Source organism: Syngnathus leptorhynchus, chromosome 7 (genome assembly GCF_054491065.1).
Source record: "Syngnathus leptorhynchus isolate UIUO chromosome 7, UIUO_Slep, whole genome shotgun sequence".
Lineage (NCBI taxonomy): Eukaryota > Metazoa > Chordata > Actinopteri > Syngnathiformes > Syngnathidae > Syngnathus > Syngnathus leptorhynchus.
The window spans coordinates 1,190,273-1,216,825 of record NC_141201.1 but is presented as its reverse complement, the minus strand read 5'-3'; the positions used below and the strand labels follow the sequence as shown (position 1 = coordinate 1,216,825).

The window sequence follows — 26,553 nt, the reverse complement described above, 5'->3', positions numbered from 1 at the left end:
GATTGATTTGACGATGCGCTCAATCCTATGAGTCACTCTCGTCTTATCGCTCGGCGGCGGCGACGTTATCTGCCATCCTCGCCGTGCCGATTATGTCGCGTCGGGGGACGTGTTCCCGATCCTCTCTCGTCTCTCTTTCTCCGCCTGACAGTTTGCCTGCCGTTTTGTTTGTCGAGCTGGCACGGCAGCGGAAAACGGCCTCGCCTTTGTTCCCCATCACATCTGTTCAAGTCATCCCCGCCTTGGACTCCGCCCACTTTCAATACAAAAAAAGATGATTCCGATTTGGAGACAGTTGGAGAAGCAATATTCAAATTCTGCACTTTTCCAGAAGCTTGTACCTTTTCCATCCACTCATCATGGAGTGTATAAGCGCCCCCCCCCCCCCCCCAAATGCAAGTGGCCAATGTGTCCATCTGGGAATGTTCAGTGTCCATGTGGAAGCCATTGAACAGGGACCGGCGTTCCCCTCTGGAACATCAGAACATGCTCCGATTTGAACGTTCTTCTCCACCCCTCCCTCTATATACAGTAACACCCCCCCACGCCTGGTAAAGCCATCGGAGAAGCATCAGCATGTAGGGAATGTGCAAGTGGCCATGACGAAAGGCTGAGGGATGTGCCGTAAGACTGCACGGGATCCCCGCTTGGCGTTTTCCCCTGCATGCTATCGTGTTACTCAGCCACTCTTGTCCCCCCCCCCCCTTCGAAAAGAGAAAAATCTTCAAACAGCTTCCTGCACTTCTTTTAACAAACAAGATACTTAGATTTCCACCCTCTGGACTATTTTTTTCCCCCTGCTTTTAATTAGTTGCTTTGACGTGCTACACGGCAAACATCTGCTGGCTGCGTGTCTGCCGGATCTCATTACGCGTTTGTCCAAGCAAGAGTTGTCAGTAGCAACCGATGCTTTTGGAGTTTCAACACAAATGTCTATTATTACCGTCTTGTCTTTTCATTAATTGCTGGGCTAAAAGGGGAAAAAGAAAAAATGCCGCCGCCTGTAACAAAACGCTTTATTACGGCTACAAAAACGTTTCAGGGAGCCATGCCATGTCAAAAATCAAATTCCACAAAGTCATGAATGAATGAATGTCCACCAAGGCCAATGCGAGCGGCTTGGTGGACATCCACCTTTGCGATTCTGCCGTCCTGCCCCAAATCATCCTTTGTCCCGCCCGTCGCTCGCTCCGGTCCACTCCGAGAAAAACCACATGTCAAAACAGACGAGCCGCCGAGCACTTTTGTGGCTTTTCCCAGGAAAGCAAAACAAGCTGCCTCACATCCTGGCCTCATTCAAAGGTCCCGTTGGCGGGTCAGCCGGCGTCTTTGTCACGGGAGGGCCGAGCCGGGCCGGGCCGAGCCGGGCCGGGGCGTCTTCCAGGAGGGTCGGCGGGGCTCCGGGGAGGAGGAATGTTAATTGGAAAGATTGTTTTACTAAGGCCCTCATCTGGGAGAGCGGGGCCCCACGCACTCGCATAGATTGCCGTTTTGAATACCTCTCCGACAGCTTCTCATTAGATGTGGCAGGTGTGCCAAATATTTTGCTCTCGACAAGCCAGCTATGGTTTAATAAGTACAGGTGTCGGTGTTTTTTTCTTTTTTGTACGCGCTGGCAGACAGCTCACGGGCTGATAGTATCATCTGGAGAGATAGCGTGACCGAGGTTGCCTCTTCCTCCAGGAGCCCACAGCTGAGCTCCACCTGCAGAAGAATGACTTCATTTTGGACAAGAAAGCAACGTCAGCCCGAGCCACTGTTTCACTTTTTTGCAAGGGAAGCGCATTCAAATAAACCCTCCTCTCAAAATTATTGAAAGCTAAAGTCTTCAAGAGAATCATTTTTTTTTTTAGAATTCTTTTTATCAACAACCCCACGCCAACCTTTTCCTTCATGTTGATTCCAGCAAACTTTGCCAAGTTGTCCTTGTTTTGCTTGCTGGTGACTTTTATTTGCTTCTCCCTTGCACGCCGCCGCTTCTTATTTTCCCTCCTGTGGGCGGGCTGAGCTTCGTCCAGCGTGTTTTGAGGAAGAGCCTAAGGCAAGACCAACGCTGTGTCTTTTCATCCAGCTTTCATTCCTTAGCGGCCGTGTGTATCCTTGCAAAGATTTGTTGCCGTTACTTTCATTTCCTCTGAACAAAGCTCATCTGATCTTTCGCCCTGGCTTGTGTGTGGCATCAAGGTTTTTTTTTCCCATTAATATTTGGAGGGGGGGGGGGGCAGCTCAGGCATCTCATTTTAATTTGGCATTTAAAACATCTGTTTTCAATTTCTTCTGAGAGCAAGTCCGTATGTGTGTGTGTGAGAGACAGATAGTTAAAGGGGTGACGAACCCGAGAGTGCCGAGGTGACCTTTCGAGGCGATATTAAAACACCAGCCGTGACTGCGGCTAATTGCATTAGCTTGAGACGAGGGTTTTAACCCAAGTTCACGTTTCAGGTCGGGATGAGCAAGTACCGATAGCGGCCATTTTTCGAGCTACCGAGGGCTCATTAACAACGCCGGTTCTAAGATGTCCTCGCCACTAGTTGGCAATTATAATATATAATTCACAATTATTTGTCATTGTGTTCATGACTTTTGATCATCTCAATTTTGGATTTGAAATGGCTGTTTGGAGAGCAGGTTAGCGTTTTGGGTTAGCGCGCTATCTGCGTGCGTGCCCGGCTGGCTGGGGTCAAGCCTTCATCTCATCATGGTCGGCATATTTCAACAAATCCGCCCCTCTGAAGACAACATTTCACACTCTGCTCTCTGACTCGCACTCATTTACACACATTAGGACACACGCGCACACACACACGGAGAATCCGGCCTCCCTGATAATAGTGCAGGAAATATTATCCACTAGAAGACAGCTGCAGGCTTACACCATGAGACAGAATTCTCGAGCAGACTCATTATCTCCAAAACACACGGGCCGGTTTCAGCGCCTCCGCATGGTGCTTTTCAGCAACTTTCGTTCGTTCCCAGAACATTTCAAGATGAAGGCATGCAAAAAAAAAGCGGCCATGTTGGAAGACGGTGGGATCACTTTTTGGCAAGAGGTTTCTCCCTCACTTGGCCGTCCTCCCAGAGGACTCGCATGTTTGTGGGCGCACTCAGCTGTGTTTACAGCAAAGACGTGTTAGTTTGGGTGGCGGGGGGGCAAGCCGGGTTCACAGCAGCAGTGTTGGTGTAAACACGCTAGTTTTCCCTTCTGCCTCTTTTTTTATTCATCAATATTCAGCTTGCAAATGTCACATGACCAGACTGTGATGACGTGTTACCTTAGCAACCACGACATCATTTTCAGTTGACAGCAAGTGGCAAGATGGCCGCCCCCCCTGAGATGGCCGCTTATGGCCGTATCCCACAAAGGGCGCGCGAGCGTTTTGGCTGCCGCGAGCAGAGTCAGGAATGTATTGGCCGCCCGCGTCGTGAGGTGTGAAGTTTCCCGGAGCGAGTTTGACTTTCATCTGGCATTTGAGAGCGAGCGAAAGAGCAGAGGAGTGTGAGACGAGCCAGCCAAAGCTCACTCCGACCTCCCCAAACAGCCACAAATAATGCGTATTAGCGTGCGTGTACGCTACATGTGTTTTTCATGCCGCTCAGCTGGAAAAACGGTTGTTGTTTTTTCTGGCGTCTCCCACACGTCCACGTTGGATGCTCTTAATTTGTGGCACCCAACGGCTGATCTTTTTTTTTCTTCTATTTTTTCTGCAGTTCTTCGTGACGACTTCAGACAGAACCCCGCCGACGTGATCGTGGCCGCCGGAGAGCCGGCGGTCCTGGAGTGTCAACCCCCTCGCGGGCATCCAGAACCGACCATCTCTTGGAAAAAAGACGGCCTCAACGTGGACGACCGAGACGAAAGAGTCACGGTGAGGAGCCGAGGCAAATATCCACGCCTTCAGCCGGAACAGAAGCCGTGCCGGTCGGCTGGTTCCAGCCACTTGAGTTGTTTGTAGAAACATTGATTAGCTCATTATGCCCATCCAGCCAATCCCGAGCGCGAGGCTTAAAAAGTTTAATGACCGGGGCGTCGAATCCTCCTTGCTCCATTAGCCAGCAGCACTGCATTGATTGGCTCCTCCTGATGAAATCAACTCAAAACTACTTGCGGCTTAAAAGACTCAGCGGTGCTAACTGTGCATGGTTAGAAACGCACGACGTCGAAGAGCTACGTGTCTCGGAAAAGTCACGCAAAGCTCCAGAAAAAGATGGCTCATCATTTACAGGCTCATTTTTATACCTTGGCTGCCTTCCGACGTCTTGGCGAGAATGCCAATATGTCCTTATTTGCTTATGTGGTCATTCAAAGTGGTAATGACACAATGCTGGTGTTAAACATTCTCTTTATAGTCAGGAGGGCGTGAGCTGGGCCCAACGGGAGAGGATAGTCCTTGGAGGAACCCTTCTTTTCCAGGATGTTTTCAGGGTGGAGTATAGCGCGGTCACACGGAGCAGCGGGAAGCAGACGGCGGAATATTTCCAACGTCTGCGGCAGCTGAGCTCATCAAAGGGCTCCCCCCACCCACCCCCCTGCCGCAGTGCCGTCGTTAGCGCCGACCCTTCCTCCCGTCGCGCAGCGTGCCGGAGCATGCCGTCTCCATGGCAACTGCCAAGTCTCTAGCCGTTTGGATTTTTGCAACATGCCTCCCGAGCGCCCCCATCTATTTTGGTCGATTGTGCGTACACGCTAATGACATGCTTCTAAAAGGGACCGCGCTGCGGTTTGTGAAGTCCAAGTCGATTCGGTCCGGAAGGCCTTTCAGCAGCAGCAAATTATGATCTGCTTTGCAATTGGCCCTTTCTCAATGATGTCATTTGTACCATTCAAAGTAGGCGTGGTGGGAATGGTTGACAGAGAGATGGACTTTTTGGTTTGCTCGGATTGATGTTGCGTACGTTCGTGCTGCAGTGAGATTGGAATATCTGCAAGCAGACTGAGAACAGACGCATTCACAGACTCACACCAGAAGTTGGATTCATTATTTATTTCCCGATTCCGAAAGCCTCGATCTCGTGTCTTGGTTTTCATTTTCAATTCAGTCCAGTGGTAGTCAATCATTTTTCCGCTACGCTGACGTACGTAGGCCGTGGGCATCTATTTGGAAACATTCCAAGAAAGGTCTCTCGACCGCCGGTCGCGCATTCGCCAAAAGGCGACTGCGGCATTGTGCCTGCTTTTGTGTCGTAGTGGTCGCTAATCATCGTGGTGCCAACACAAAAGAGGGTGCGCTCCCATTATCGGCATTGCCAAACGGCGCTTAAGCCTTTGCTCAAACAAACAGTAACATAATGATACTTCAAGTCCTCCCCGCCACCGCCGTCGCCGGCGCACCACCACGGGGTGCTCTCGTTTTGTCGTGAATATTAAATGGTTCATTGCGTGGCTGCTCCGTCAAGGGGTCTGATTCCACCACATAGCCTCCCTCCAGCAGTAACGTGAGAGAGGTAAAAATATCAATTTGATTTGTCCATTTCCCCACAAAAAAGACCAAAAGGATTGTTCAGCCATAGCTCCACTTTGAATTTCCAAGTTGCGGTTTTCCCAAAAACATTGTGTGTCAAGTCGGTTAGCTGCTCTAATGAGGGGATCGGTTACCTGCCTGCAGGTGGTGATCCCGGCCGGCAGGCGCTCGGAAGGTTAAGCCCCACCGGGATACAGAGACCATTGCTCCCCGTGCTATTGTTTGACTGGTGTGGTTGTCAGCCAAAAAGGAGGGGGGAGGGGGGGGGGGCTCGCTTTGCTTGTCCCGTCTGCCCCGGAACAAAGCGGCTCTTCTGGCTTGTAACCAAAGCCCTGGGAAATAGCTGGACCTGGACAAACCGCATTCAGCGCTCTTCACTTGCCACCCCCAAAAAGAAAATCCAAGGAACCTGCGAGCTCTTGAGATAAGCTGGAAAAGTGCTGGCAGTCCTGCAGAGCCTCAGGTGCTCCCTCGAGATGGGGGAGGTGGGGGGGTTGTGTCGGATTGTCAAAGTGTTTTTTGGCTCGGCTTACCTTGAGGGGAAACAGGCCGACTGATAGTGATTTAGACTTTAAGTGGAAGCCGAGAGGCGGCCGCAATGAATGGAGCCTTTCAGACACCGGCCGGGGGTCGTAAGAAGCTCGGCGAGATGGCTGAGGCGCGCCGGGGCGCCTAAATGATTCATTTTCTTCTCACTTCAGATACGCGGCGGGAAGCTGATGATCACCAACGCCAGGAAGAGCGACGCCGGGAAGTACGTCTGCGTGGGGACAAACATGGTCGGCGAAAGGGAGAGCGAAATAGCCGAACTCACCGTGCTGGGTAATCAGCCTTTTAGGTGACCTCCTACGGCTCGGGATTTTATCACCGACTGGCCGAGAGGGTCGCCGTCCGTCGATAAACGACAAGCCCTTTCTGTCTGGATTACATTAAGCTTCTTGTGTGTGGCCTCGGCATAACTGCGAGAGAGTGCGCCCTTCCTTTTTTTTTGTCTCTCTAATGGATGGTTTTCATTTCCAGACAGCGTCCCCTTTAACAAAATTTGCGCCAAGCACAAGAGGCCGACATCCAATCCGTTTACGAGCAAATAAAAGCACTTTTCTTCCTTACTTCACTCACTTCTGCGCCGCCTTGACTTATGAGTTTAATTTCTTGCACGACCAAGCTCGTCACTCAATATCAATTCCCGTCACCGAAAAGAACTGAAATGCCGTTTTTACGTTCCAACCACCCCCGGCATGATATTTTCTTGGAAGTTACGTTGTCCTTGAGTTTCATTCCTTTGCCGTTTCCATCCACCAGAGCGACCCAGTTTTGTGCGTCGGCCCGGCAGCCAGGTGGTGCTGGTGGACCAAAGCGTGGAGTTCCGGTGCGAGGCACGTGGCGACCCGGTTCCGACGGTGCGCTGGCGAAAGGATGACGGAGATTTACCCAAAACGAGGTGCCGGTCGCCCCCGACGCTCAGCCTCTCCTCAGCCGTTTCTACTCTCCGGCTTACGTCTGCGTCCGATTGTCGCTTCCGAGGTACGAGATCCGCGAGGACCACACCCTGAAGATCCGCCGGCTGACCTCGGCGGACGTCGGCTCGTACACGTGCGTCGCCGAAAACATGGTGGGCAAGGCGGAGGCGTCGGCCAGCCTCACCGTCCACGGTAAGACTCGCTCGGTAGTTCCGGTAGCGCTTACTTTGCTGTATCCCTTCTGGATAATTCCATTTGAGCTTATTTTGCTTTCAGGGCAATCAAAAAGCCAGCAGCAGCTTATTACATTGCGCTATCCTCTCTCAATTAGCCCATTGATTTCTAATCACGGCAATGGCCTACGGGAGCTCCATCGATCTCATTTTCCCGCTTATTTTCTACATTTCTCGGGAGAACCTGCCCTCATTTGCCTCTTAAGATGGGCACCGTGTTATTTGTAAACATCTCTGTGTCTCCTGTGGCCTTCTCCACTGGACGTCTTATTAACACGCTTTGAATAGAAAGCAGCCGTCACAGAGCGTGAACGTTCAGAAAGAACCCATTCAGTGGACCCGAGTGGAATGGGGGGGGGGGGGGGGTCGGACCACAAGCCCCCCTTGAGATGCGGAGGGAACACAGGGGCCATTTAACGGCAAACTAATGGGAATGCTGGGAGTGAAAAGATGGCGAGTCGGCGTCTCGCCACCGATGCGGAACGTCTTGGGAATTGGGACTCGGGTTGGCTCGGCGGAGAGGTTTTCCGCAGTGAGGTCAGCCACATTAGTGTCACTTCCCGCAGTCGCTGGCGCTCACATTTAATGAGACAGGGCAATTTTAATCACGTGCCCCCCCCCCCCCCCCCCTCTCCTCGCCTGTCTGCAAACATGTCCACTTGAAACTCACATGGCTACCCCTTTGCAATTATTTCTTCATTTTCTCCACCCACAGCAATCTTTAGATCGGCTCAGGGAGTAGGATTAGCCACGATAGCCAATCGATACGTCCGCTCGGCCTGATGAAAGGTTATTGACGAGCCCGTTCGATAAGTTGTTGACTCGCTGCAATCGCCCTTGTATTTAATGGCAACCAAATATTCTGCCACTGTTTCTGGGAAAGTTCTCAGCCTCACCGATGTTACAGAGAATCAAGCCTGTTATCTGATTTTCACCTGTGCAACTTTTTGGGTGATTTTTTTACAATCTTGAACATTTAATCTTCGCAACTTTTCGGGCCATGACTGCAGTCTTAAAGTATTTTGACCAACTCAACATTTTTTTTTATTTTTCTTTGAAGCAGTCCAATGTATGCTAGTGTTAGCTTAGCCTGCGCAACCACTTAGAATCTTAGGCTAGTCTTATTTTCACCTTACTCATCACATTTTTCGGGGTTTAGTGTTATTTTTGAATATAGTCTTTTGAGGATTCATCTTAAGTTGATTTTGTTTGATTTAAAGTGCTCATGAACCACCGTTTGCACCAAACGCGCCTGCCTGTGGGTTAAAGTTAGCGCACACAGTAGCGTGATTGACTGGGCTTATGATACAATACAGCATGAGAAAATGGCGGGCGCACCCTGCGTCCTTCCAAATCAAATCCCCTTTGAGCCCAAAAGAGGAATCCAGAAAGGGGGATTTTCACACCCTCCGCGGTCAGACTGTCAGCCAAACAATGCAGGCAGTGTGCGGGAGGTGCCTCGGGGCTGTTTTTCTTTCGACGCGAGCCGCTCTCGTTACTAACTAAATCGGCAAATTGTTGTTTTACACGCGTCTCGCTCGGCTACACCTCCCCGGGACTTCAAAATATGTCAAGGAAAATAGTCCCCTTAATTGATGGCGGAAAGCCACCAAAGTCAAGCTAAGACCGGAAAGCCGGAAAGCCGCGCGCCGACTTGTTACTTTAGCTTTTGAGTCGGCAAGCGCGGCTAATGCGCACCTTCTAGTAGGCCGACTCGGTTCTTTGATCCGATTATTTTGACAAACATGGAATTTGTGACATTTTAGGGGATTTACCTACTTTGTTTGTGTGTTTTAGGAAGCCGCGCATAATTTCTGTTGTTTTTGATGGTCGTCCTGTTTTTACCTATGAAATTTCAGGCTAGTCTGGACACATGAACTCATTCATTGCCAACCCAATTAATATATTTGACGTCTATCACCGTCATTGGCACCGAATGAGTTAACTCCCATTTTAAACGGTGAAACTTGGCAACCTTTTAGAAGTGTGTGTATACTTAAAGATGAGGTCATCCAAAAAGCATTTTAATGGGTTTGATGATGCCCAATTTGAGCAAAATAAGTCTTCTTTATTTTCGCAGAGGGGGAGGAAGCTTTTGAATGAACTCGTTGTCCCTTGAGCCACGTTAGCAACAGCCCGTGCGAAAGAGTCTTGAAGGAGACTTCAAGGCAGGAACTTTGTTGTCAGCAGTGTGCATACTGTTGATAAAACACTCCAAAGCCCAGCTGGCCGACCACGTTTTCAGCGCTGTGTGTGTGCGTGTTTTTTTTTTTTTCTCGGCCTTCAAACACGTTCCCATTACGCTTTGTTGACGTCCAACACGCCGGTCGTCCCCGGATGCACGTCGACGATCCCCGACCATTAATCTTGTTAATTCTCCAAATGGGGCGCTAATAACGTTTCAATGTCAGCGCCTCGGGGGGGGGGGGGAGTTTCAGTGCGTCTCCTACCGGGTCGGATGCCATTTTGTCAGCGCTATAACTGCCAATGCTAACCATGTACATCCGCGCTCTTTCATTTTAATTTACTGCTAGCAGTTTACTTCTTTGTCATTATTTTACGATCAGAACAGTAATTGGGTGGTTATAAAGATTGATGACTACCAAATGGCGACATAAATCCACTGATAATTTGTTGCCCTGGATTTCCCATCAGTTTATTGACAAAGTTAGCAAAACGCTAACAGCGCCGCCTGGCCCCAAGATGTCGGGTGACCTCATTAAAAGCCCAGACTTGTGCGTGTAGGTGTTGTGGGGGCGCTTTAGAGATGTCGTGACTGACAAATATGAATGTCTTCACCCGGGAGTGTGTAAATCTACATTTTAAAGGGCGCAAATGAGTCAAAGGCACGGCGCGGCGCGGCGAGGCGGGCGGGGCTAAGATCATTACTCCGACTGACAGCGTTTATGTTTCTGTGGGCGCACATAGATTAGATAAGGCCAGCCATTGACTGCGCACGATTTATGACTACCAGAGTGACAAGTTAACTTGCACTTGCTTTTTTTATGGACCCAAACTGGTGAGCGGCCCTCTGGGTTCTCCTGGAAGCGTTGCTCGCGTTTGCCCGGGGAATCTTTCATTGCTGTGTCATTTTGCTTTACATAATCCAAAATTATTATTTGTGTGAAATGTTCTTTGCAAGTTGTACAACCCTTCTGTTATGTTTTATTTCCCTGCCTTTGGTACATCATATACATCGATAACAGAAGATAGCTTCATAATAATAAAAAAGTAAATAGACCAAATAAATACAATAATAATTAATAGATCAAATAAATAATACATGTCAATAAAATAATGCATCTGGATAAAAACAGCTGAAATAATTTGTCAATGTGGCAACATAACAGGAGGGTTCATCTGTTTCCAGCCATGTCCGACCGTGAAATGACAATATTGTGTGTACGTGCGTAGCCATGACAGACATCCTCTTATTTTCACATTGTTCATTGAGCTTTTGTGTCGTTGTGTGTTTTTGTTTCCTTTTTTTAGTCGTGTCTGGTAAGTTGACTTGTCACCCGTCACCTGAGACAGGAAGCTGTCGCCACTCCACCCACACTCTCCCAACCACCCACCCATCCACCCATCCATCCTCCCATCACCACTCCACACGCCAATCATGTCTCTCCAAATGGGTAAAAAAAACAAAAACCAAAGCGCTGGTCTTTGGGTCTCCAAGGTAAACGTGTCTCCTTTCTTTTTCTATTGCTGTCCCCTCCCTTTTTTTTTTCTTCCAAAGAGCGCGTCTAATTTGCGGACAAATGAGGCCTTGATTTCAAAAGACAGCTCTCCGATTGCTTTTTCCGAATGCCCCGCCGTACAAATGATTAACGCATTAGTAGGCGCAAAATGTCGGGCCGCACCTGGAGAAGGTCGGATGCCTTGACGCCGTACGAAGACGCATGGGCATTGCTCGATTGGAGGATGTTGGCGCCGAGCAGATGGTTAAAACGTCCCCCCCACACACACCCACACGACCGTTTCCATGTAAATTTGAATGCTCCAAGCCCTCCCCTATGCAAATGAGTTGGCAGCCGGGCAACCTTTTTTGTCGTCGGTAAAAAGAAAAAAATTGTAAACACGACAGGAGACAGTATGTACAAAATCTGCCCTGGAAAACTAAAAATATTCACCAATAATCAAAATGGTGTACACAATAAAATGAAATGATCAAATTGCAGATTAAATGTTTTAAAGGAATACACAGATGCCACAAGATGGCACCAAAAACACGATTTCTTTTAGACAGCGAAAAGATAAGGTAAATGTCACAGGCCCATTTGTGGTGTCAGATGATACCTAAGTGTTGCTGCTCTGCAGTGCCGCCCACGTTTGTGGTGAGGCCAAGGAACCAGGTGGTCGGCGTTGGTCGGACCGTCACCTTCCAGTGCGAGGCCACGGGCAACCCTCAACCGGCCATTTTTTGGCAACGAGAAGGAAGTCAGGTAAGCGGCGGTGCCTTGACCCTAACCCTAACCCTCAAAAGTTCTGTAATGTTATGAAACGTGTTGCGCCCCTCAGAACCTGCTGTTCTCCTACCAACCGCCTCAACCGTCCAGCCGTTTCTCGGTGTCGCAGACGGGCGATCTGACCATCACCGGCGCCGAGCGCTCCGACGTGGGCTACTACAGCTGCCAGGCCCTCAACATCGCCGGAAGCGTCATCACCAAGGCACTGCTGGAGGTCACCGACGGTAAGCCCGCCTCGTCTCTTTCCTGGTACCTTTGCTCACACAAAGCTTTGGATGTCACCAGGACGCCGCCCCTCCCCCAACATCCATTCGAACACACTTGGTTATTTTCCTTTTTTTTTTTTTGGGGTTCTTTTGTTCCGCAGTGGTGTCAGACCGCCCGCCGCCGGTCATCCTGCAGGGCCCGACTAATCAGACGGTGGCGGTGGACGGCACGGTAGTCCTCAGCTGCGCGGCATCGGGCAGTCCCACCATCCTGTGGAGGAAGGACGGCGTGCTGGTGTCCACTCACGACTCACGTGTCAAGCAGCTGGACACGGGCGCTCTGCAGATCCGCTACGCCAAGGTCAGACCGGCCGACTGACTGATAACGTGCAACTTTGACACCTCAAACGTGGTTTGCAAATAACACCTCGGCGGACCGCCACTTAATCATCAGGCGCTCGACTCTGCAAACCTTGACTGGCTGTCAGGTGGTGGCAAAATGATGTGTGAGCGCTGAAAGGGGCGGGAGTGTTCCCTCCTTGTCACGGGGTCAGAGTTCACGTCAGTTTGCTCGGCGGTGATGACGGTTGGCGTGTCTTGTGGTTTACAAGATTGCAGAGCCGGTGGACCTGCGGTGAAAACAATTCAGGGTGATGGTGGGGGTGCGGGCCAGCTCATGGGGGGGGTGCAAAAGCCAAAAGAAAATGATATATTAGCTAGCAAACCCAAGCGTGAGGTGTGATGTGAAAAAAAAGAAAAGGAAAATTGACGCTAATGGAAATGGCTGCTGCGTTTAAACGCACCAAGTCACATCTGTTCACGTCCCGGTGCAAATTTGAAGGGAGGGGGAGGGGACGATTGAAATGTGAGCGCCTCCAATTAGTCTGTGCTGCTTTCTCCATTTGGTATCTGCCGCTCAACCCCCCCCAGCCAAGATACGATTGCGAGATGATCAGAAAGTGGCAGTCTAACCCTAACCCACCTAAAAGCGGTCAGACGTTAACAGTTCATTTTGGGCTGCTTCCAGCTGAGCGACTCGGGCTACTACGCCTGCATCGCCTCCACGCCCGGCGGCGAAGCCTCGTGGAAGGCCCATCTGCAAGTCCAAGGTAAAGCGCCCGCCCGGTCACGGATAGCACGAGCGGGAAAACGGCAGCCGACCCCTTCCGCCGTGTCCCCGGGTGCGCTCAGAATTTGGAGTTCCCGTGCAGCCGAACAGACCCACCGACCCCAACCTGATCCCCAGCGCCCCCTCCAAGCCCGAGGTCACCGACGTCAGCCGCACCTCGGTCACGCTCTCCTGGAAGCCCAACCTCAACGCCGGGGCCACGCCCACCTCTTACGTCATCGAAGGCTTCAGGTATGCTCGACGCTTGCTTTCAAAAAAAATCCATCTGACCGAACGCGTACGTGATTTGTCGTTTTTGTGCAGTCACGCGTCGGGGAGCAGCTGGCAGACGCTGGCGGAACACGTGAAAAGCGAGTCGTTTGCGTTGAAGGGCTTGAAGCCCAGCGCCGTCTACCTCTTCCTGGTGAGGGCGGCCAACGCCTACGGACTGAGCGACCCCAGCCCCACCACCGATGCTGTGAAAACGCAAGGTAGGCAATCTCCGCTTTGCTGCACTGGCCCCCTTTTTTTTTTTTCCATCACGTATGACTGACTGTTTGCCTGCAGAAATCCCCCCAACCAGCCAGGGCGTGGACCACCGTCAAATCCAGAGAGAGCTGGGCGAGGTTCTGATCCACCTCCACAACCCTACCATCCTGTCTTCGTCCTCCGTCCGGGTGCAGTGGACGGTGAGTCGGTGCCCCCCCCCCCCTCCCCCACCTTGATTGGAAACAGTGGACGGCTGTTAAAGTATTTCGAGTGAGAAGGAAAAAGCGGCCAACTCTCTTAACGCAAAATGGCTTACAGATGTTGAAAAGCAAATCAAATAAAAGCGGGAGTGGGCGAAGCCGCCTCTGATGAGGATTTGGAGTAAGTTAATTTCACACGTACGGTACAGTATGGCCCTCGGGTCATTTTGACCCACCACATAACAGCATCATATTTCCCATGTTTTTTGGGCTTAAGCTTTTTCCAATGTGCGATTTATTGTCCTTATATTTCACTTGGTTTGGCGCTTGCGGGCTAATCATAACCACCTGAGCTGGCAGCTTTTTTTTATTTTTTTTATAGGGCTAAAAAAAACACCAATTTAAAAGCAGAGCTGTTCACCTTCCACTGGGACTTACGAGGATATTAGCCTGGTGGTCACGCCGCCTCGTAAAGCCGCTTTAACTCAACTAACAGACGCACCCGCGTTAGCAAGAGCTAGCTTTAGCCTAGCCCTTAACTCCCGCCGATCCCGCTCTAACCGGCTCCAGACTTGAAGGAACCTCTGGCCGATGACCTCATGGCGCGGTTTGCAAAGGCGCCAAAGCTGAGCAATTGACAGAGACTCGGAATGAGTGTCGGAGAGACGCCGCGCCGGTGCTCGCTTGACAGACTCTTGGGTGAAACGCTTGAGCGAACGCGATGCGGTTCGGGGACGCTACTGTGGAGCTGACGATTTCTTTTCCATCCTAAAGCTACGTTGCCAACAAGTCGATTACGTTCCATACGAGTCGCCGTCCATTTTCTCGCCTCGCTTCATTGGACCAAATCCAACCGTGGCCCCGACTATCTTCACGATCTGAGACTTTTGTTTTGCCTCCGTCCACCAGGTGGAGCAGCAGTCCCAGTACATCCAGGGCTACAAAGTGATGTACCGGCCGTCCCCGGAGGGGCAGCCGCGCGGCGACTGGGCCATCTTCGAAGTGCGCACGCCCGGCGAGGACAGCGCCGTGGTGCCGCAACTCCGCAAGGGCGTCACGTACGAGTTCAAAGTGCGCCCCTTCTTCAACGAATTCCAGGGAACCGACAGCGATGTCAAAATCGGGCGCACCCTGGAGGAAGGTGTGTGCCTATGCATGTTTGTGTGTGCACGCACGTTTTCATGTTTACACTCTTTTATATGCACAGCTTGCATGTGTGCAAGGACACAACAGCTGTTCACACCAGGCGACAGGCGGCGGGGGGGGGGGGGGGATTATGTACTAACATGCTACATTCAAGCAAGCTGGGCCCCGTAGATGCAGTTTTAGACTCCGGTTATTTAACTCACTCGCTGCCAACCCAGTTAATATCTTTGACATCTATAATCGTCAATGGCACAGAATGAGTTAACATTTGACGATACACACCGACATCACCTGTGCCTTCATTGTGGGTGTTGCGACATAGTCTCCACTTTGATGCAGCTGTACCGCTTGCCCTTAGTCTCCTCTCGGATAAAACTGCACCATCATTAAAAAACCCAAACATTCAACTAAAATTTAGCGTTATACACACCGATTGTGGGTGTTGCGTCATAGTCTCCACTTTGATGCAGCTGTACCGCTTGCCCATAGTCTCTTCTCGGATAAAACTGCACCATCATTAAAAAACCCAAAAATTCAACAAAAATTTAGCGTTTTCATCTCCAACACTTGGTGTGCGTATGTGAGTTAGGGGCAAGCTAACACTAGCATTTCTTTTTTTATTCTTTCTTCCCGTGTACTCTCCGATGTTACAACGACACGGAAATGTTTTTCATTTGTGCCGCCGAAGGAAAAATAGGCCTGCCTGCCTGCCAGCCGGCCGGCCGGCCACAGTATTTACTGGAAAGCGTTGCCGTTTTCATGCGTTGTTGTCTTTAATTGAAAGCTGCCTTTGATGGAAATGGCTGCTTTCACATCACGCCACGCTCTCGTTTTAGCCCGCATTCGTCATTCTTTTAATTAGAGCTTGAAAATCCCCTCTAATATACTCTCAAATTAATGAAATGGTGGAATGGGGATGAAACATGCAGCTATGCTTCACTTGATGAAACCGAGTGAGTGGGTGGGTGGGTATGACATCAAGTAGACAGATGTGAGGATTTCTATCTATTTATTTTAATCATGGCTTGAAAATATTTTGTTTCTTTTAAATTGCCAGCCAGCCAGCCATCATTCCAGGAGTGTTCCATCTTTCTTTTTTGCTCCGTTTCCTTTGTTGTCTGGAACTCAGCGAGACTAGCGCCAACTCTTTATGTAGTGCAAAGGTGTGTCTAATGCATTTTTCTCTGTGCTTTGTCTGCACCCCCCCCCCCAACCTACCTCCCTCCCATTAGTGCCCAGCGCGCCTCCACGCGAGGTTACAGTGACGGAGAGCGGTGACAACGGGACTGCCGTCGTGGTCTCCTGGCAACCGCCGCCGGAGGAGGAGCGCAACGGGGTGGTCCAGGAGTACAAGGTAAACCATCCCACTCCCTCAAGGGGGGGGGGGGGGGGGACACACAGACACAAAGATACTTAACAATTACGTAAATAAAGCAGAGTGCATCAATACTGCCATCTAGTGGAAAACCAGGTGAATTTTCTATTTTTTACCACTGCCACTCCACAATTTTTGGACTTTTTTGTGTGTTGGGAAGGTACACACAAAACAACATTTTCATTTTCTTACCCGCCTCAGATTTGGTGCTTTGGCAACGAGAGCAGGTACCACATCAACCGCACGGTGGACGCAGCCGCCTTCTCCGTGCTCATACCAAGTCTGGCTCCGGGGATCCGTTACGGCGTGGAGGTGGCGGCCAGCACCGGGGCGGGCCCCGGGGTCAAGAGCGACGTCACCTATTTCCAACTCGGTGAGTGCGCGGCTATCTGGACTCGGGAGTATCTTTCGGCATCTCTAGGCTTGTTTTATAAAGGCCAAATGTTTGGTCAGACGCGTCGGGGCGGCTGACGGCGGCGGCCGACCCGCAGAACCCCCTGTCGCAGCAAATCTCGGACGTGGTGAAGCAGCCGGCTTTCATCGCCGGCATCGGCACCGCCTGCTGGATCATCCTGCTGGTCTTCAGCATCTGGCTCTACCGCCACAGGAAGAAGAGAAACGGGCTCTCCAGCAGCTACGCCGGCATCCGCAAGGGTCAGTGTGCCGCTGTGCATGCCAGGCCTCTAGAGGGCAATGTGGCGTTGCAAACTTGAACTCTTCCCTTCTTTTTTAACACTTTTTTCCACATCCGTACATTGTTTAAAACCTTGAATATGGACATACACTTGGGCCATAGCGTAAAAAACAAAACATTTTTTTTTATTTACATTTAACAAAATATGTAGCTCGTTGATTTATTTTTCAAAGTAGGATTGTTTCTTTATTATTATTATTATGACTATTATTATTATTATTTTATAGTTTTTGATTTATTTTTCAAAGTAACATTTTTTTAAAAATCTTTTGGTAGTTTAATATGAATAATAATTTTCTACTTTTGATTCGAAATGACCGAGAAGTACAATACAATTATAAAACTGACCCAAAAAAAATTTAATTCAAAGAATACACACAGTAAAAAATAAACGATAATATAAAGTCCGTGAAATCTGCAATAACAAGGCAATAGTCTCTGACATTTTTTCATACTCGGGCGATATTTCGAGAAAGGAAGTCTGCTTGAAGTGCAATGTGACAAAGGCGAGCGTGGGCTGAGGTCTCCTTGATGCCCTTCCTCCTCCTCATCCTCAGCATGCTCTCAAGACTTCCACAAGGCCTAGCCAGCCATGTTTGGAAGAGAGTTTAATTGCAGCCACGTGAAGCAACAGAGAGCGCGGGGGACAGGGATTACGTTTTGCCGCAGTCTATGTTGTCATTACAAAGCGATATTATAGCCTGCCATTCAAGTCATTTTCCCTTGGATTTGTGTCCTCACGCTCAGACTTAATTGCCCTGACAACAACATCTTAAGGTCACATGTCTCATTTGGACTCGGTTCAAAGGCGAGACTGCACCCGGTGGCGCCGGCTGCCGCATCAACACCTCGGCTTCAAAGTTCAAAAGAGCGAGGGAGAGTTGTCACGCGTCATGAAACTTGACTTTTGTTTTGCACATGGGTCCTTCCCGTGACAACATGTTCCCCCGGCGGGGGTCCGGGGCCCGCCGAGGTGTTTAAAGAGCAACTCTCGAGCCACCATAGATAATGAAAGTTTCTTAAACGCAAATGTATCCAGCCTACTTTCATGATTAATCAGCAAGTACAGTCGCATAGTAGGCCCAAGTGTTCCTCTGAGACTGCTTACAAATGTACATTTTCGATCAAAATCTATTGCACGTAAAAGAACATTTTGTAAATAATAATGTGTATTCAGTCAACATTTTTCTCTCCCTCCCCACAGTGCCATCTTTTACCTTCACACCGACAGGTAAACACACACACTCGCAGACGTTGAGGCACAACACTGACAGACATTCTGACTGCTGGTGTTTTGTCTTTCCAGTGGCCTACCAGAGAGGTGGAGAAGGAGTCAGCAGTGCTGGAAGGTAAGAAAGAGATGCAAATCGACACGCTCCATCGAGGTTGAAGTTGGAGTCAGCTGAAAAGGGTTGGGCAGGGTGTACTTACACCAAGTGTCCAATAGAGAGCGTGCTGGGACTTTGTAATGCGGCAGAAAGAGGGTGTGGAACGTGGGGGGCATCCATCCATTCTTATCCTCTGTGAGTGAGCCACTCACATGGTGGAGAGCCGCCCGTGACCACCAGGCTGCGCCGTTGCATCACGACAAAAGGTGCTGGAATGGGACATGGCCTTGTTGTCCATGAAAACTAACCAGTAGTTCTTTCATTCCTCTTTGTTTTGCATTTTTTTTATCATCTGACCAAACAAAGTTCATATGAAGCACCTTTGAACTTATGATAATAATAAGTGGTGATATGATTCGGCAGCGGGTGAGTAAGTTTTCTGGCCGGGTCCGTACGTTTAGCAAGATTGCGAGAGACTTTTATGGCTTTGTCTAATCCGGGTAGTCCGCTAACGCTAATGTCTTTGGGCAAGTCGAGCGCACACGCAATTTGTTTAGCCGTGATTCTTGTGCGTGCGTGTGTCCAAAAGGCAAAAAGTACTAAAGCCGGATTTGTATTTTGTCTCTTCTCAGCTGCTGGATGAATCAACTGCACATAATCTTCTCTTTGAATGTTGATGTTAGTGCACTCGGTTGACACGGCGTTGCGTTTTGTTGGCAGGCCGGGCCTCCTCAACATGGGCGAGTCGGCCACGCAGCCCTGGCTGGCCGACACGTGGCCCAACTCTTGCTCCAACCACAACAACTGCAGCATCAACTGCTGCGCCGCCGGCAACGGCAACAGCGACAGCAACTTGGCCACGTACAGCCGCCCCGGTAAGTCGACACGTAACAAACAACACAAAACGCACGTACAGTAAAACCAAGGTGGGAGCTGCCGGGAGGAAGGAAGGAAGAAGTAGTCGCATATCTGGGTTAGCTCCCCGGGGAGTTCTTTCCTATTCTCTCTCTCTCTGCGCAAGTGCGACCCGCACAAAGGAAATATTAGGATTAAGAGCAGGCGGCTGTGTTTGATTTCTCCCAGGCACAAGTTGACATGTTTGCGGGAAGGAAAAAAAAAAACCCCGAAAAGGGTAGAAACTCCAAATGTGCTCACAAAATGTGCAGCACAATAACAAAAGACAACAATTCGTCAAATCTTAAAGCAGCTAAGAGGCAGCTGGCAATCTACTTGATCCATTTCGATTCTGCTCCATCCATCCAAACAATCTTAAAAGCTTCCACCTCGCTGCATAGCTTGATGTATATCTTTCTATCCAGTTTAAATCAGTTTAGATTTTTTTTGTTTTATCATCTCATCCACATACTCAGAAAGCAGGAAACGAGCTTCCCATCTTAATGCTTGTCTGTTTACTAGCGTCACCGTTTTCTTAGGAGCTAGCTAGCGAGCAAGCTCCTAAGCTAGCTCCTAACTACAACGTTTTCAGGCGAGCTAGGTAGCTGAAACCGAGCGTCCAAACGCAGCGGCAACGTCTGCGTGGTGGCTTTGTTTTGTTCAGTCCAACTTATTCTTGATATGAAATCAATTGTGCATGCGTGCAGTGAGTGTCCGCACTCTTGACATGCTGTGACGTGTTTAACCGCAAGTAACAGGCCTTTGCATGACAAACCAGCTCGCTTCTGAAATGACAAACGACCAGTCGTCGTCCCAAAGGCGTCGGACGAGCCCCCGACGTTTTGAAAGCGAACCGCCTCGGTCGGTAACATCCCCCCCCACCTCCCGTGTCCTCCAGCCGATTGCATCGCCAATTACAACGGCCAGACGGACAATAAGCAGAGCGGCCTGCTGATGCCAGAGCCGGGCGTGTACGGCGACGCCGACCTGTCCAACAAGATCAACGAGATGAAGACCTTCAACAGCCCCAACCTGAAAGACGGCCGCTTTGCGGGCGCCGGCGGCCAGCCCACGCCGTACGCCACCACGCAGCTCATCCAGTCGTCCATCGTGAGCAACAACGCCGGCGGGGGAGAGCTGAACGACAAACACTGCTGGAAACCCCCCGGCGGCGTCCCGCACCCCAAACAGGAACTGCAGTACAGCATCATGGAGCAAAACAAGCTCAACAAGGGTGAGCTGGTTGGCCCTCAAAGCCTTCATCGCCACCGTCCGCCTCCTCCTTCTTCAATCTCGCCAGTGTGGAAGTCCATGGATGCCTCATCCTCCTCACACCTCGCATTTCCTTCAGCCTGTGTGTGCGTGTGTGTGACATTCATCTAACCCCTAAAGAGATGGCAAGTCCAGGTCCAGAGGATCATGTGCTTCTACTTGAGCATGTTGGCTGTGGTGGGCTTTTTGTACTTTCTGGACCTGGATTTGACATCTCACATCACTCGCAGGCCATTTTTGGAACGCCAATCCGTTACAAGGCTTTTTCAAGGCGATCCTCTCATCGCATCTCCGAGGCGCATCTTCGGTGTCGCCTTTCCCAAAAAGAAAAGGCAACATTGCATGGTGGCTTTTGTTCTCTGTATGTTTGCTCGTCCAAATGAATCACCTAGCATGAATTGCTAACACTACTAACACCAGCTAACATGCTGAAATTGTGCATTCAAACTTGCTGTAGGCGTCATGAGCATATGGCCACGATTGAAGAACATTTTCTGTATGCCTCCTCCCCCCCCCCTTTTGCCAATCAGATCGCTACAGAGGCGGCGACCCCCCCATGATGCCGGCCACCATCCCCTACAACAGCCACACCGGGGGCTCCTACAACAGCTCGGACCGAGGCAGCAGCGGCAGCACCTCGGGTAAGACCTTGCCTCATTTTGCCTGCCATCTCTGCTCTGCTGTGGGCGGAGCTTGTTTATCAACAATTGTGAAAGCCAGCGCACTGCCGATTGCAACTCAAATTTATATGGTTTTTTGGATGTCATCGAGCAGGCAGCCAGGGTCAGAAGAAGGGAACGCGCACCCCCAAACTGCCCAAACAGAGCCCGATGAACTGGGGCGACCTGCTGCCTCCCCCGCCCGCCAACCCGCCCCCGACGCGGAACGCCGACGACTACTCGCTGTCATTGGAAGAAAGGTGCGGCGTGCGTGCCCGAGAGGTGGGGGTGGGGGTTGTCGAACCTTGATGGAGGGATGCCATGAATATTTACCAGCTGTTGAAAAACACGCACGTCTCGGGCAAATGATGCGGAAATAATGAGCCTTCACTTCGCTCTGGGTTGTTGGCAGCTGCGAGGCAGACATGCAGTGCTCCGTGCCGCCCTCTCACATGTACCTGCAGCCCGACGAGCTGGAGGATGAGGAGGAGCTGGAGATGGAGCGGGGGCCCACCCCTCCGCTCCGTGGCACGGCCTCCTCCCCTGCCGCCGTCTCCTACAGCCACCAGTCCACGGCCACGCTCACGCCTTCGCCGCAGGAGGAGATGACGCCCATGCTCCAGGAGCCGCCCGACAGCCGCGAGCGCAGGTGCTCACCGTGATGTCGGAATTGTTGCCACCCAAAGTGTTTCCTAAACTCCCGGTCTTGGCAGGCGCCGCGCCGTGAGCCCCCCGCCCCTTCCCAGGACGCTCTCGCCCTCACGCACATACGGCTACACGGCCAGCCCACTGGACACCGACGGCATGGAGGAGGAGGACGACGAGCGAATCCCCGAGGAAGACGAGGACACGGACGCCGAGGTGGCCAAGCTGCGCTACCACCACACCCACCCCCACGCGCACCCCCACCACCCGCAGATGCACCCGCGCCGACTACTGCTGCGGGGCATCGAGCAGACGCCGGCGTCCAGCATGGGCGACTTAGAGAGCTCGGTGACGGGCTCCATGATCAACGGCTGGGGCTCGGCCTCCGAGGAAGACAACGTCTCCTCCGGGAGGTCCAGCGCCGTCAGCTCCTCCGACGGGTCCTTCTTCACCGACGCCGACTTTGCTCAGGCCGTGGCGGCCGCCGCCGAGTACTCGGCCTTGCGGGTGGCCAAACATCCCGGGCTGCCGGAAGGCCAGGAAGGCGCGGCGCTGTTGGGTAGGTTGTCAAGAATGTCCTGTTTGGTGGTTATCGCTGTAACCTTGAGAGATTTGCTGCCGTTTTGCTTTTCTCAGCGCGGAAATACCAAATCAACCCGGCGGGCCACCGCCCCGGCAGCCCCGTGTCTACGGACGGCAGCGTGAGCGTGGCGGCGGTGCACAGGAGGCCTCCCAAGAAGCAGAAACAACATCCGGCGCTAGGAAACCAGCGACGGGAAGCCTACAGCGAAGGTAGCGCATCCTTCCTCACACCTTTGGAAAGACAAGGTCACACTTACAGGCCAGCGCTTGATTGATTTTTTTTTTTTTTTTTTTTTTTGCAAGCTTCAAATTTCAGTCCACTGAATGTTTTTTTGTTTTAATTTGCCAGGAGGGGCTAGTTAGCTGCTAATAGCTCAAAAATAGGAGCATGGCATGTTTGGTCACTCTACTTGACCTTGCTTGTTGCTAGGCAGAATTCACATTTGTTGCCCCTTCAAAATAAGCCACGCCCATAGGACCTCGTTTACATGGTATTTGAGCTCTTCCTTTTTCCTTGCTCCATCCTTTTTGTTGTCCGCCCGGTGCTGGTTAAAGCCTTCTTAAAGTGGCCCGCTGCTGTGTGAAGTGGATTAAACGTATCGGCGCACGCTTGACCCGTGCCACCGTCCTGCCGTCCGTCCGTCCTGCCGTCCGTCCGTCCGTCCTCTTTCGTGTCAGCTGCCCTTGAGTGTTGGAAGGAAGCAGTTGACAGTGAGATTTAATATCCAGCTCGGTGGGAGCCGGCAGAGCGGCTAGATCTCCACCTCCATCCCCATCGTCGGCATCCGCTTCCTCCTGCCGTGCTCCTCCGATTCCAAGGCAAAGGCATCCTCCTTTGTTTGAGTGGCGAGGGCGAGGACAGCCTCCTCCGTCCATCCGTCTGTCCTTTAGCCATCCTGCTGATTGCATTTGATCTGAATGGATTGTTTTTCATTTGGAGGTTATTGCCTGCACCCCCCCTCGCCCATCCTAACCTGTCTGTGGCTGACTGCAGCGTGGTCTGAAGTTGATCCAATGAAACTTAAAAGGAAGGAGGGGGATTTTACAAGAATAATTACAATCATGTTTTGATTTGCTTCAGAAAGCGAATGTTCCTCCGTGTTGAATTGGATTGTATGAGTAATGGCCAAACACCTGACTCTTTTCTATTCTTTTTTTTATGACAGCTTTTAGTAATAGCATCCAGTCTATTGCTGTATTTCTCTTGCTCCAGACTCCAAATAGCCTCCCATAAGACACATTCAATTGATTCAAAACAATAGAGATACCAAAACGAGGGAGGGAGGGAGGGAGGGAGAGAGGGAGGCTTTGACGTGACAGGATCCAATATCCCTTCGTGCACATTCATTTGATTTGCTCCAGACTGAGAATGGTCTCCCATCAAGACGGATGAAATAGATGAAAGCGCCCTTTGCCCTCCACATTTTGCTTTTGTTTGCTTCATCCACGTGGAAGAGAACAACGCACAACCGCCACTCCCGCTTGGTGTTATTGCTCTACTCTTTTTGTCTGCCACAACATTTTCCCCACTAGTGTGTCACAAAAAGTTCACTTTACCGATTTGTTTCTCCCACAGATCTTCCGCCGCCACCCATTCCCCCGCCAGCGGTGCTTAAATCCCCCACGCACCCTTCCAAGGTGGTGGTCTCCCCCAAATCGGGAGACAAGAGAGGGCCGACGGCAGCGGTGGGATTCCGACCCAAAGAAGGCACGGAGCCCAGAACTTGCTCGTCGGAACGCAGGGAGGCCCAGGAGAGACAAAAAGCCCAGGGGGGCAAAGGCGGCCACAGGGGGCGCCAACAACCAGGTACAACAAGTCAACCGTTTGGCATGACGACGGTCTCAAACTAGGGTTAGGGTTTCAAACTAGGGTTTAAATGGCCGGTCCAAAATTGTAGTCCATCAAAACCAGTTTGAGTCTTGAGATGTTGTTCCGTTTTTCTACTGCTCACGGGCGGCAGGTACAGAGGACATTCTGCCGTACAACCGACCGCAGTTTCCCACGCTGAGCGGCCCACGAGAACCTAGCTCCTCCAGCTCCATGTCCTCCAGGGGCTCGGGGGGGCGGCGGAGAGGCGATGCGGGCCACAGGAACCCGGCTGACCTGAGCCTTGGCACCGCCGCGGCTTTCCAAGCAGCAAATGAAGAGCTCGAGGTATCAAATATTGCACCATCGGCAAAAAATTTGTGACACTTTTGTCATTGCTTTGCTCTTCTTGCCCAGATGGTGGAAAGCTGAAGAAGAGGATGGTTCGTTTTTTTTTCTTTTTTTTTTTACTCCCGGGCACCCTGTTTTAAATCTCAGTATTTTGCCGCCACGCCGTACATCTTGGCCTTTTCTTTACGTGCCGATGTCTATTTTTTTTTTTTTTTTTAATTTATCCCACCGCCGGGCCGACAAGAAAATGAAAGAACGGTGCCTTCAAGTGGGCCGCTTGGATATTTATGTTGAGTTCCAATGAAGTAAAAAAAAAAAAAAAGGCTCGATCGTTTCTTTTTGTCGAGTCGGCACACGTGCAAGCAGAGAGGGCTGGACTTTAAGTGTGTAAATATCCGGACGTACAGTACGGAAAACGTGTCATCCCATTGTGGTACCTCAATTTGTTCCCCCCTTTTTTTTTTTCTTTCAATGCGAATCCTAATTTTATTATGCCAGTAAATATAAATATTTTATCATTTCCCTCCATGTTTGTAATTTGCAATATTATTTCGCAACCCTAAGAGTGCCACTTTGGGATATTATTTTAATTTTTTTTTGCAATGCACTGTTATGTTTCATGTTGCCGTCAATGTTATTTGCTTTGTTTGTTTGTTTTCCATTGGTTTTAAAAGCACAATCACTAAACTTTATTTGAAACCATTCTGTTGATTAACCTTTTTGTCTAACGGGCAGAAACGCACCAGTAAAGACAAAAGAGTCCAGATGTTGATGATGTTGATAAGGTTGGCTGTTTTACTTCTCAAGTGACGGGGTTGGGGTGGGAGGGGGCGAGGCCAGGCGGTTCATGTGAGTCACAACTGCAACGTGGAGATTTGTTTGTAACATCAGCGATTGCACATGGAACTGACCGAAGGCTTACATTTGTCAACTCAATGCACTTAAAAGAATGTCGAGTCGAAGGAGTCACTTTGAGGTGTGTCGGGGAGGGGGCAGTTTCTTTGGTGGACAAAACGGAGGCGATGAAGGCCCTTGCCCACCGTCTTTTTAAAGGGAGCAAAGCGTGCTGTTGTTTATTCATAGGACATCTGCAAACATTTGTTTCGTAATGCAAAAAAAAAACAACAACCAAAAAAAGGATGAAAAAATAAAAGAAAAAAAATCAAACTGATGTGTGTGAGCTGATGTATTTTGGCTTTTTACATTTTTTTTATCAATCCATCATAGAGATGTGGAAGTGAAAATGTCTAATCAATTGTTAGATCATTCTCTCCAGTTCCAGGAAGGCTATCAAACCTTGAGACTGGGTCCTAATCACGTTTGGGTCCAGTCTTTCGAGTTGATTGCCGTGAGGATCGCCATCTTGGATTCCACCGCAAGAGGCAGGTAAGCAGCTCACCTGCTTGTGGGGGCGGAGTCGAACTACAAAGCAGTGACGTGCCGTGACTGGGGAGGCACTGATTGGAATCAACCTCCCATCTATCCAAGACTTGTACCTGTCCAGGACCAGGAAAGGCGCAAGCAACATCTCTACAGAACCTTCTCACCCAGGTTGCAGTCTGTTGGAACTACTCCCCTCCGGACGACGTTCGAGAGCTCTGTACGCCAAAAACCAGCAGATACAGAGACAGCTTCTTCCCTCAGGCTGTTGCTCTGATGAACTCCGAGTCATTGGTGTGCAATAACATCCTGCTGTCCACACCTTTTTGGAATTGTCAACACTGTTTGTGTCCTCTCTGCATCCATTGCATCCTGGAAGAGGGACCCGTCCCATCTGTGGTCTCTTCTCAAGGTTTCTCATTTCCCCTAGTTTTGAGTTTTTCCCTTGCCCTCCTGGGAGTTTCAGATCAGAATGAGAATATTTGTCATTTTTCACATGTCCTGAGACACCTTGAACAGAGGCTGTGATGTACCCGAGTCAAATTCCTTGTTTGGCACGCTCAAACATGGTGAATAAAAACTCTTGAAACGTGGTGTACTGGATGTAGTGCCACCATTAGTGCCTCTCATAACATTTGAAATGTCCTCTTTTTATTTATTTCAATGTATGTGATGTTTGTTTTTTAGCCTGTGGGCCAAGAGCCTGGAATAAAGTTGATTATTATTGCTGGAATATTCTTGCTGCTACACGGCCATGACCGAAGAAATGCATAATTAAACAGCTTCATTACAGCAC

At 50.3% G+C, this 26,553-nt stretch overlaps 1 protein-coding gene across 1 annotated transcript in view; it reads left to right on the top strand.

Moving 5' to 3' along the window:
• The window catches only part of robo1 (roundabout, axon guidance receptor, homolog 1 (Drosophila)), an 82,093-nt gene extending 56,909 nt beyond the window's left edge, over positions 1-25,184 (top strand). Inside the window, exons 5-32 of the mRNA XM_085916381.1 lie at positions 3,709-3,866; positions 6,161-6,281; positions 6,762-6,900; positions 6,984-7,111; positions 10,645-10,653; positions 11,473-11,597; positions 11,674-11,845; positions 11,989-12,188; positions 12,855-12,936; positions 13,019-13,187; positions 13,260-13,426; positions 13,503-13,624; positions 14,534-14,765; positions 16,003-16,124; positions 16,347-16,518; positions 16,599-16,799; positions 18,044-18,070; positions 18,146-18,188; positions 18,888-19,042; positions 19,960-20,295; positions 20,864-20,974; positions 21,108-21,252; positions 21,405-21,641; positions 21,706-22,196; positions 22,274-22,429; positions 23,796-24,026; positions 24,181-24,374; positions 24,444-25,184. Coding sequence (XP_085772507.1) covers positions 3,709-3,866; positions 6,161-6,281; positions 6,762-6,900; positions 6,984-7,111; positions 10,645-10,653; positions 11,473-11,597; positions 11,674-11,845; positions 11,989-12,188; positions 12,855-12,936; positions 13,019-13,187; positions 13,260-13,426; positions 13,503-13,624; positions 14,534-14,765; positions 16,003-16,124; positions 16,347-16,518; positions 16,599-16,799; positions 18,044-18,070; positions 18,146-18,188; positions 18,888-19,042; positions 19,960-20,295; positions 20,864-20,974; positions 21,108-21,252; positions 21,405-21,641; positions 21,706-22,196; positions 22,274-22,429; positions 23,796-24,026; positions 24,181-24,374; positions 24,444-24,458 — 4,460 coding nt within the window. The 3' untranslated portion in view covers positions 24,459-25,184. The remainder of the gene's footprint in view (positions 1-3,708; positions 3,867-6,160; positions 6,282-6,761; positions 6,901-6,983; positions 7,112-10,644; positions 10,654-11,472; positions 11,598-11,673; positions 11,846-11,988; positions 12,189-12,854; positions 12,937-13,018; positions 13,188-13,259; positions 13,427-13,502; positions 13,625-14,533; positions 14,766-16,002; positions 16,125-16,346; positions 16,519-16,598; positions 16,800-18,043; positions 18,071-18,145; positions 18,189-18,887; positions 19,043-19,959; positions 20,296-20,863; positions 20,975-21,107; positions 21,253-21,404; positions 21,642-21,705; positions 22,197-22,273; positions 22,430-23,795; positions 24,027-24,180; positions 24,375-24,443) is intronic.
• The last annotated feature ends 1,369 nt before the right edge of the window (positions 25,185-26,553 follow it).